Raw genomic sequence first — 12,004 nt, forward strand, 5'->3', positions numbered from 1 at the left:
TACAGATAATGCAATGATGAAAGGAAATCTAGCAGGATGTATGAAAATGAATGTAGATTATGTAAATTAGAGAAAAACCAAACACCTTCAGGACTTTTGTTTGTTTTACAATTAGTAAAAAGTATTTCACAGACTAGGGGTAAAGCTCACGTAGAATAATTACCAAGCATTCCTGATGCTTTGAATTCAATCCCCAATAGCACATAAAAAAGAGGGGCTTTGCAAAAATCTTTATTTACTGTGAACAATCTTTCTCATATAAATTCACCTGCATATTCAATAAACATCTACTGTGTACATTTGGGGTGGTTTGAAATGTCTTCTATAGGCTCAGGTATTTGAATACTTAGTCCTCAGATGGTGGCACTGTTTGAGGAAGCTACTGAATTTTTAGGATGGAAACCTTGCCAATGGAAATTCATTCCTGGAGGGAGACTTTGAGTGTTCATACTCGCCCACGTCTAGTTCACTCTCTCTGCTTGGTGCACTTGTTAAAGATGTGAACTCTCAGCCACCTAACCCAGCCGAACGCTGCCATGCCTGCCCTACCATTATGAAACACCCCTCTAGAATAGTGATCCAAAGCAAACTCTTCCACAAACCACTTATGGTCGTGGTGTTTCATCACAGCAACAGAAGAGTAACTAATACAGCCCTCTAGATGGCTTGGCACTGCCATCACAAACATCCTTAGATTATGGTTCATGTCCTTGAAGAGCTCACAGTCTAGTCACAGAGAGACATTCTAACACGGTCTTAAGGCACTAAGAAACCATACAGAAAATAACATACATGAGGCTCCTTGCCCTCAATAAATTCATATTTATGAAACTAGTGTCATAACCAGGTATGATGGCATATGCCTGAGCAGAATCAGGAGAAAAATGAACTTAAGATTAGCCTGGGATATACAGTAAGACAGTCTCAAAATCTAACAGGAAAAACAAAACAATGAAGGTCCTTACAATTAAACATGAAGGGCTGGAGAGATGGCTCAGTGGTTAAGAGCATTGCCTGCTCCTCCAAAGGTCCTGAGTTCAATTCCCAGCAACCACATGGTGGCTCACAACCATCTATAATGAGATCTGGTGCCCTCTTCTGGCATACAAACATACATGGAAGGAATGCTGTATACATAATAAATAAATCTTTTAAAAAAAATTAAACATGAAATAATGACAACACTAGGTATTTCTAATAATACTATGTTATTTAAATAGTAAATTGTTTACTATTTCAACTACAGGGTTTCTCTGTGTAGCTCTGGCTGTCCTGTAAACACTCTTGGAGACCAGGCTGGCCTTCAACTCAGAGATCCACCTTCCTTTGCTTTAAGTGCTGAGGTAAAAGGCGCATCCCACGTCTGGCTCTGTAAAATGATTTTTTTTTTTTTGGATTTTCGAGACAGGGTTTCTCCATAGCTTTTTTGGTTCCTGTCCTGGAACTAACTCTTGTAGACTAGGCTGGCCTCGAACTCACAGAGATCCGCCTGCCTCTGCCTCCCAAGTGCTGGGATTAAATAAAATGAATTTTTTAAAGGTAGTTTTATAACAAGGGTTCAAAATAAGGAATATTTATAGCTGGGGAAATAAGAAGACTACATGGAGTCCTAAGGTAAAAATTAAAAGAATTTGATTGTATCATATATATCAACACATGGTATATCATAGATACAACAATTTTACATATCAATTAAAAATATATCTAAAAGGAAAACTTGGAGACTGGTGAGGTGGCTCAATGGATAAGGGAGCTTACTGTCAAGTCTGATGACCTGCAATTGATCCCTGAAACCCACATGGTAGAAGGAGAATGGACTCCCAAGTTGTCCTCTGACCTCTACAGGAATGCCTGGGAGAATCTGCAAGAGCACACACGTACACATGCACACTCTCACACACACAGAAACAATAAGTAAAATGGACATTTTTTAAAAGATAAAAGAGAGCTGGGCAGTGGTAGTGCACGTCTTTAATCCCAAAACTCAGGAGGCTGGGCCATATCTTTGAGTTTAAGGCTTGCCTGGTCTACAGAGCAAGATCCAAGACAGCCACAGCTACACAGGGAAACCCTGTTTTGAAACGCCCAATGCCGCCCCCCCCCCAAAAAAAAATCCCGAAAAGAGATTTGGACTGGCAGAGAATAAAAAAAAAAATGAGAAAGATGAGGGTGGGGACACAGCTCATTGTCAATGCTTAGCATGCAGGAGGACCTGGGCTAGATTCTCAGACATGTGCTACTGTGTCAGGCTCCAGTTATACATGTGCTCTTGATTCTTAGACATGTACTATTGTGTCGGGCTCCAGTTATACTTTCAATTATTTCCTATTATAGATACATACTGAAGTAATTTCAGATTAAAAAATCCAGTGGAGGTAGGGGATACTGTAAATGAAACAAAATTAGTTATGTGTTGACTAGTAACAAAGTTGGTCAGTAAATTTCACTTACTGATTATCTTTACTTCTGTTTGCTTAAATTTTTTTTCCTTTCTTTTCTTTTTTTTAAAGTTTTTGTTCCGAACATAGTTTCTCTGTGTAGTTGTGGTTGTCCAGGAAATTGCTTACTGGAATTAAAGGTGTGCCCCCACCATGTCTGGCTGGCTTAAATTTTTTTTCAGCAATTAAAAGTTTTTTTAAAAAGGAATCTGAATATGTGGATATGCTCACTATTGATTGATAAGTAAGTATACACAGAATGAGATGTCCAGTCACTCTCCTTCAAGTATGTGCACACAAGCAAATATAGTCTTGGTGTCCCAAGCCTTCTCTGCAGAAGCCCTGCTTGTTCAGGACGTGTGCTGACTGTCTCCACTTCAGGAGTACACAAAGGAGTCCACTCATTTTGGAAAGTGCTGTTCTACATGCAGAGTGTCAAAGGAGCTCAAGAAAAAGGAAACGCAAAGTGAAGCTAAAAATACAATTCCAAGGCCTAGTAACATGGCTCAGCAAGTAAAAGCACTTGTCACAAAAGCCTGAAGATCTGAGTTCCTAGAATGGAGAGAACCAAGTCCTGAAAGTTCTCCTGACTACCACACATGTGCGAGGACAGACATACACACAAAATACTAATAATAATCATAATGGAAATTAAATGGTTAAAAAAAAACATACAATTCCAGCCAGGCAGTGGTGATGCATGCAAAACGCCTTTAAACCCAGCACTCAGAAGGCAGAAGCAGGTGATCTCTGTGAGTTTGAGGCCAGCATGGTCTACAGAGCGGGTTCCAGGACAGCTAGGACTGTTATACAGAGAAACCCTGTGGGGGGTGGGGGGGACAACGACAGGACTTCAATTGCATAGAGCATCCTTGGGATCCAGCCACCGTTAGGCATCCAAGCTTATACCAGTGACAGAAGGCAACTGAGCACTTTAAGCTCTCTTGAATTGTGTTTCTATTCCTTGACAGAGCAGTAGGCAAAAACAACACATTGTTATGCATTACTCGTTGCAGCGAGTGCAGAGGCCACGCCATGTTCTTGAGATAATGGAGATGCTCAGGCACAGTTCCTACTCTCCTCGCAGCACACAACTGAGAGGACGCAATCAGGCACACAGTTCCAGGACAGGGAAGTATATGTTCTAATAGAATGACTGTCATTGTGATTTATCAATCCACTGCAGGCAGAACACAAGTAACAGATTAGCGTTGATCTTCTGAGCCTTGCAGGGGTTCGGGGAGATCTGGGAAGTTCCTGGAGGGATAGGAGTGGAGAGGAACGTGGGCAGTGGCAACAGTGAGAAACGGGAAGAGTACAGGGGCAAGTGAAGCGTTTGAGGGGGGAGGGGGGAAACAGCTGAGCGTGGGGAGAGGTGTGTCTGCGCAGTACCGCAGCTCCTCTCCTTCTCGGGGAGCTCTGCATTCTGCAGGGGAAGGGCACTGATTGCAGCTAATCTCTCCTGGCTTCCCGATTCTCCTAGGGGGCTACGGTCCCCACACAGCTGCCTATTCTCTTTCCGAGGCCTGTGTGCCACACTATAATCCCGCTTCCAAAACCTTCAAATGCTGCGACCTTGCGTCAGCAAGGCACCGAAGACTTACCAGGATCTAACCTGACTGGACGTCAGCGGCAGCTGCTTCATTCCACATAGCAATCGTTCTAGCCATGCCAAGTGTCTTGCTATTTCCGAGAAAAACTCCAAATTGCTAAGAAAACCTTAAATGCCACTCATCTCCGAAAGAGTTAGTCCTTTGGCTTGGCTTCTTCCCAACCTCTCTACTTTCCATAGCAACACACACATCCTTCTCCTAGGACTCTTAAGTTAAAACTGGAGCCCGCTTTGTTCCCCTTCAGTGGAAAAGCAGACTCTAAAAGGTGAGACACCTACACTCTCTAGCTGGCCCTGGGGACGGCCACCCTCCCGGAAACCAGAGGCATCCTACCTGCTTTCACCATGACAAATGATGGCACATCGAGCCGTATTTAACTCTTTTTCCTCTCATGAGTAAAGAAAGCTCAGCGAGTGGACGAAAACTAGGGGCGTCGCCTACGCAGGCCACCTCACCCACCCCCACAAGCTAAAGTCCTTCTAGGAGGACCACAGCGGAAGCGAGTTGTGGACACACGCGCACACATGCACACGCACGCACACTCTCGCCGCCCCGCCAGGGCGCGGAGGACGTGGGTCTCACCGCGCGGCCGCTCCTCGGTGTACAAGTCGATAACCACGTCGCCCAGAGTGGTCTCCAGGAGAACCGCCATGGCGCCGGCTTCTCCTCAGGAACAAACCCCCGGCAATGACAGGCGTAGCCCGCGCGCAGCTGCGCCTTACGTCACGACCTGTGCGACGCTTGTGGCGTCATCCGCGGGCGCCGTCGCCCCTCTTGGAAGCGCAACTTCCGGCAGGCTGCTGACCGTGTCGTTTGGCTCTGCTGCTGGTATCCGCGCGGGCTGTCTTACGGCCTGCGGAGTCTTTTGGGAGATTCTGCTTCGCCCTTGGTGACCCGTATAAAGGCCTGTATCCCACGAGCGCTATTTTATAGGAATAGTGTATCCATCCGAGAGCAGGGAGGACTCCATACCCGCGACATGGTCTTCCCTCGCCCACGTAAGAGGAGGCCCCGGGGATGCAATAGTCTCTAAGCTCTCCTAAAACGCCAAGCTGCAGGCGATCTGTTGCTGCATGAAAAAGTGACTAAGCCTTTTCCGTCTCTCTCTCTTTCCAAGAGGTATTCTGTCTCTCCCCACTTATCCCTCCCCCCCCCGCTCTTCTCCCTTCTCCCCTTCCCTTCCGTAACCCACTAAATAAATATCCAACCTCACTCTGCAAAAAAAAAAAAAAAGTGACTAATTTTTTTTAACCTACTATTGTGTAGCTGAGAACTGTACATGGTTTAGCAGCACGGGGAGCTATTTTGTGCGACAAACATAATGATTTTAAACTTTTATTATTTACTTGTTGGGAGGGTGTCTGTGCATAGGTGTGCAGATAGGTGGTGTGCGAATCAATAACTTGTGTTTCACTGACGATGCAGCACTACCAGTGAAAGTCCAAATGAGCAGCATGCAGGCCATGGTCAATAGAGTGGTGGAAGTCGGTGAAATCCTTGAGAAGACTGAGATACAACACATGGGCAGGGGGCACAAGGATTTTAACATTGTAATAAAGAATCTGAACCTCAAGCAAACAGTCAGCTTTGTCTGTCTGGGAGGAAACCTCGACTCAAAGGAGAGAACTATTTCAGATGTCAAGAAGTAGATAAGAGATAGTGAGGGCTGCAAGAGATAGTGAGGGCTGCTTTCCCGGCACTAGGAAAAGTTTGGTCGGCAAGAGACATAACAACAACAACAAAATTACAAGTATGTGAGACGCTTGTCTTGAGCTGTGTTCTTTACAACTCAGAAACCTGGACAGTGAAATGCTCCTCAGAACAGCGGCTGAATGTGTGTGAGATGGTGTGTCTCAGGAGGATTATGGGTGTCACGTAAAGAGACAGACTGTACAATAATGACATGAAGAAACATCTCCACCTATAGAAGGAAATAAACTACAGGATATGACAATGGTGCTTGAGATATTCAGCCATGTTATGAGAAGAACGGCAGATACCCGAAGACAGCACTACTTGGAGGAGTACACGGGATAGGGTGAAGAGGAAGGCCCGTAATATGCTGGACAGACAGCATAAAGGAAGACTGGAACCTTGGGTATGACAGTAACACAAGCATCTAGGACTTCCCAGGATAGGAACAACTGGAGAACTGCCACAAACAGGCTGCCCATGCGTGCTTCATAAATGACGATGAGTGAGGGTGCCTGTGTGAGAACGTGGGTGTGGTGGTCAGAGGACCGTGTGCTTCCTAGAAGTGGCTCTCAGATCATCAGGACCATCTGCCTAATCCTTAAATTTCTCCTTATTAACATTCTAACTTAGGAGACTTATCAAATCTAATCTTTTGGGATGCTGATAACATGCTCCCGTAGCTTATTACACTCTTTTCTAGTCATTTTTTACTTTTATGTCATTTTAATGTGTTCTTGTGAAAATCAGAGACCTAATATGACAGATTGAAGCCATATCTGGGAAGGTGAGGAGAAAAGGCTTTTTAAAGGTAAGCTTAAAAAATGTTTTTTGAAACAATTCCAGGACTAGAAGTGTTCACCAAGCATGTGTATTTCCTTGTATTACAAGGAAATTAGGAAATAGAAGTTGGTAAAGAAAAATAAATTTATCTATAGCCTGGTCCGTCCCATTTGGAAGGGTCTAATCCAAAACCCTGCACCTGTGGCCACCTTATAATTTAGATAGTTGTAGGAGAAAGACTAGAACACATGTAGATTTATCTGTGCAGGAGGCTAATCAGTCACTGGATTTATTTATGTTTCACTTAATGAAGCCAGGGTGAAGCTATGAGTTAGAGGCATAGGGGAACTCCCATCACAAAGACAATATAATTATATATATTTAATATAATAATTCAGTATAATTATAGGAAAATTTCCCAAATCTAACAAAGGAAAGAAACATGCTCAAGAGGCTTATAGAACACCAAGTAAGATCAAAAAAGAAATTACCACAGTATTATGATTAAAACACTGACTATACAAGACAATGAAGGTGTATCAAGAGCTCATAAGAAACAACCCACCAGGACACATCTAAAAGCAAACTCAGTAGAATAATAGCTTAGTTTTCAACAGAAACATTCAAAGTCCAAAAGGTGTGGAATGTATTTCAAGTTCTGAGAGACCATGCCTGCCAATCTAGACTACTATACCCAGGACAACAATCTTATGGAGAACTATATGATGTAGAAACAAAAATATTGCATGATAAAAGGTTAATGGAATTATGACCACTAAGCCAGCTCTTCCAAGAATATTGGAAGAGAAACTCTTCAGACTATGTGGAATGATACAACAAAATCAGCCTTAAGGACATCTATATCAGCCCCCCAAGGCTCAGGGACACTGGGGACGAAGGGATGTGAGAGCTGGAATTGGGGGTGAGGGAGCAGTGTGGAAAGCTGTCTTCAGGTGTGACATGGCTGTAGCATTGCTGAACTCACTGCAGCTGTGATTACTTCCTCATGTTTGGGCCCATAAACACTCTGTCATAAAAGGGAAGGGTTCACAGGGCTCCTCCTCTCCCTGTAAATTTATATATAGTTAATGATTGATGGGAGAGACATTTCCTTCAGTGATGTAACCACTGGTAATGTGTTGATGCCCTTGTAAACAAACCCATGTTCCAGTAAACAACCCAAATAAAACTGGTTGGAAAGAGACAAAGATATTTCTTTTTGAAGTCTTACTATCTGTGTATGTCTGTGGGCAATATGTGCCATGGCACACTTGTGTAGATCAGAGGACAGTTTTGCAAAGACAGTTTGTTGCTTCCACCTCTCCCTGGATTATGGGTTTCCAACTCAGGTCACCAGACTTGCACAGCAAGTACTTTTGCCAGCTGAGCTATTTTGCTGGCCCTACAGTGTTAATACTATTAGTCAGTTATGAATATGGCACATTATCACTAGAGCTAATTAGATTTATTTCTAGTCAGGCATGGTTGTACATGCCTTTAATCTTAGCACTTGAGAGGCAGAGGCAAGCCAGCATGGTCTACATAGAGAATTCCAGGCCAGCTAGAGCTACATAGTGAGCCCCTTAATAAACAAAAATATCTTTATTTCTAAACAGTTGGACAATAGGGTTACAGTAAAAGCAGTTTTTACATTTCTTCGAAAAATGAAGTAATATTTGTGGATAACTTTGAAAATTGTCTTAGATTGGGTTACTGTTGCTCTGATGGAACACCATGACCAAAGCAAGCTGGAGAGGAAAGGGTTTATTTGGCTTATGCTTCTGAATCTATGTATGTTATTGTAGGTATTTAGAATAGAACCTCAAGCAAGGTTGGAACCTGAAATCAGGAGCTGAAGCAGAGGCCAGGAAGGGGTGCTGCTTACCGCCTTGCTGAGGCTGCTTTCTTACAGACCCCAGGACCACCATCCCAGGGATAGTCCCACCCACAATGGGCTGAACTCTTCCCCATCGATCACTAAGAAAACTCCCTACAGATTTTTCTGCAACCCCATCTTGTGGAATCATTTTCTGGAGGTTCTCTCTTCTTTTGACTTTAGCTTGTGTCAAGTTGACATAATGCTATCTCCTCCCCGACCCCACCCCCAAGAAAATTTCTTTCTTTCTTATTCTTCCTCTTGTTCTCTCCTGGGAGTCTTTGGGAAGTTCAAAAATATGTAGTTGGCTAACTCTGGAAAACACCAAGTAAAGTATGTTGTGCCAACAACCCCATGACTCACTCTGTCCCAGAAATTTCAATCAGACACTGAGCAAGCCCCAGATTTCCCTTAAGTGGCAAGCTTGCTTTGCAGAACAGAAAATGATAAATATAATAAATTCAAATTTTGATTGTGAAAATGATGAAAAAAACCACTGAAATTGGTTGCTTAAGAAGCAGATGTATCCACATTTGGACTGAAAGGTTTTTTTTTTTTTTTAGTTTTTTGGTCAAAGATTATTAATGATCAATTAAAAATGTATTCTGTTTCTTACATACTTCACTTTCCAAGCTATTAGATGTTTCAAATACTTTCTGCTTCAAAGACCAAAGTGCATCAATGTGCCCCAAATCAGACTGGCTGGATATATTAGGTAAATTGAACCCTTGGAGGGTTTTGTGCTCAAATAAATCCAGCTGACTTGAGCTGACTCAGAAGAAGATCAAAATACATACTGCATTAATACTGATGGGCTTATTAGTAGTCAGGTAAGCAACTGCCAAGTTAATTCTTGATTTTGCATATTAATGTGAAGGTCAGGTGAAGCAAGCTGAGTTTTCTACTCGATGGAGAGTAAGTAGAACTTTTCAACAAGGTATGTTCAAAATTGGGGGATTTGTTTGTTTTCTGGAGGCATTGTTGACTCATAGTTATGGTAGTTTTATTTTTTCAAACAGTGTGATTTATATATGCATATAATACATGGGACCTAAAGAAAACCATGCTATACAAATAGTAAAGTTGTTCATATTCAAATAACACCTTTAATGACTTGGTCATTATTTGTCCAAAGAATAGATGTCAACTAAGTATCTACTTGAGGTGGCTCCGTGCTTTAAAGTTTGGCCACTCCTTCCTGGAGCTCATGTACCAGTGGAGACAGAGAAAGAAAGAATGGACTGTCTGATTATAGGAAGAGCTCTACTGCAAAGCGGCAGCCTTCTCTACCCACTCCCTTGTCACGCGCATGTAGTACTTTGGGACCTTTTGCATATATTCTGCACTCCACATGGTCTTTTTTTCCTGAACTCTGAATTCATTTTTTAAATGGTTTGTGTGTGTATGTTTGTGTCTATGTCTGCATGTGCAAAGTCAGAAGGCCTTGGATCCCTTGGAGCTAGTTACAGGTGATGTAAGCCACCCATGGTGGACCCTGGGAACTGAGTTCTGATCCTCTGGAAGAGCAATGCTCTCTGCTGCTGAGCCATCTCTCCAGTTCTCTAGACTCGTTTTTAATTCCAGAAGATTAACACAGACTGAAATGACCAGTGATTCTAGATAGAACACAGAAGTAGGCGGGGCTTCATTGTAGAGTCCATCTGTAAGTGAGTACAATGTACTGTATCTCATAGTAGTTGTGAAGTTAGTTAAGTGAACATTTGACCAGTTTTTAGTTTTGTTATAGGGAATCTCGTTCTGGTCTCCTGTTAGCCCGTTATCTCTGTCAAAAAGAATTCAGAGACACACAACGTAAGGAGGATGTAGATGTATTATTACAATGTAAAGTGCACTCTAGAGGTTGACAGTCAGAAATGAACCATTGCAAAGGAAACACTCAAGGGGTGAGAGTAGACAATGACCAGAGAGACGGCTTTCCTGAGGGATGGTTTTCCTGTCCAGGTGATTGATAGGTTCATTGCCGTTAACTCTTTTTTTCTTTGTTGAGACAAGGTTTCATGTAGTCCAGCATTATAGCCAAGAATGACCTGCCTTCACCTTCCAACTCTGGGTTAGAGTCATGGTCTCCCACACTCAGTGGGTTTTTTTTTTATTTTATTTACATTTTATTTTATTCACACATTTTGTGTGTGCGCGCACTAGAACCATAGTGGGTACAGGACATCAGAAGATAATTTGGAAAGAGTTGGTTCTCTCCTTCATCATGTGGCTCCTAAGGGTTGAAGTCAGGTTTTCAGACGTGGCAATGAGTGCCTTTATCTGCGTCATCTCCATGACCCCACAGTAAGTGCTGGGAATGAACCCAGGGCTTTCAAGCATTCTGTCAATTTTTTTTTTCTTTTGGTTTTTCAAGACAGGGTTTTGAAAAAGATTCACCTTCCTCAGCCTCCCAGTGCTGGGATTAAACAGGGGCACCACCACTGCCGGCTCCATTTCCTGGTTTTACAGGCTGCTGATTCTGCGGAGTGGGTCCCTCCTCAGTGACCTTCAAGTCTGACTAGCTACTTAGCAGTTTGCTGTGGTTTAAAAATAGGCATATGGGAGAGGTGGTAAGAGAAAAAATGGCTTCAAAAACAGATGTCCTCTTTCACAGCAAAGGTTTTATTTCAAAGACTAAATAACTTTCTTATTCTACCTAACAGGCTATATCTACAAAAACTTCTCAACCAGTACACAGTCCTGTATTGTGAAAATTCCTTCCCTGGGGGAGCTGTGACCATCTATCCCCTATTTCTAAGGTCCATGGCAAACCAAAATATAATTCCACTGAAGTTCACCCTGGGCAATCATTGAGTTTATTGGGTTTACACAAGTGAGAGGTTACTGATATGAGTGTGGGTGACCCTAAAGCAGCTGTGGGGAAATTGCCTTCCATGGCTAATGGCTTCTTGATAGCCTCACAGCTAGAGCCTATTTCTACTCTTCCCAGCCCAAATATTCCAGCCCCTCCCTGAGGCTCAGAGAAATTAGGATTGTTTTTCTGCCAAGTCTAATGACCCATGTTAGATTCCCATAACCCATGTGGGAGAAGCCGAGACCTGGCCCCAGCATGTTGCCCCTTACCTCCACCTGAATCCACTCCAAATAGATGTAAATTTTTTAAATATGAGTTTGGAGAGCTGGCTCAGCAGTTAAGACCACTTGTTGCTCTTAAAGAGGACTCAAGCCCTGCTGCGGTGGCACATGCCTTTAATACTAACACTCGGGAGGCAGAGGCAGGCAGATCTCTGTGATTTCGAGACTAGCCTGGTCTACAAGAGCTATCCAAAGCTATAGAGAAACCCTGCCTCGAAAAAACAAAACCAAACAAGCAAACAAAAAGAGGGTTCGGGTTTGATTTTCAGCACCTACATGGTGGCTCACAACCCACTTATGTAAAATTTTAAAAACTAACAGGTCAAAGAAAAGGCTACACCTACATTTCGTAGGTAGAAAAATAACAGAGCAGGTTGTGGACATATGTGCAGTGGGCTTCAACCAGGAGTGCTTTCTCTCATTACCAAAGGCACAGTGGAATACTCACAGGGAGGGCCAGGTCCTCAATCCTGACCTACAACAAGCCCTCTGGGGAACTGAAATCT

At 43.0% G+C, this 12,004-nt stretch overlaps 1 protein-coding gene across 1 annotated transcript in view; it reads right to left on the reverse strand.

Annotated features, from left to right (window-relative positions):
- Window positions 1-4,747, reverse strand: part of Ppil4 (peptidylprolyl isomerase like 4) — a 33,655-nt gene extending 28,908 nt beyond the window's left edge. Inside the window, exons 1-2 of the mRNA XM_050161659.1 lie at window positions 4,634-4,747; window positions 933-1,127 (exon numbers count right to left, since the gene is read on the reverse strand). Coding sequence (XP_050017616.1) covers window positions 933-1,127; window positions 4,634-4,703 — 265 coding nt within the window. The 5' untranslated portion in view covers window positions 4,704-4,747. The remainder of the gene's footprint in view (window positions 1-932; window positions 1,128-4,633) is intronic.
- Between the last annotated feature and the right edge of the window lie 7,257 nt (window positions 4,748-12,004).

This window comes from Alexandromys fortis, unplaced genomic scaffold (assembly GCF_014885135.2).
Source record: "Alexandromys fortis isolate MF-2015 unplaced genomic scaffold, M_Fortis_MF-2015_v1.1 scaffold_134, whole genome shotgun sequence".
NCBI classification, from domain to species: domain Eukaryota; kingdom Metazoa; phylum Chordata; class Mammalia; order Rodentia; family Cricetidae; genus Alexandromys; species Alexandromys fortis.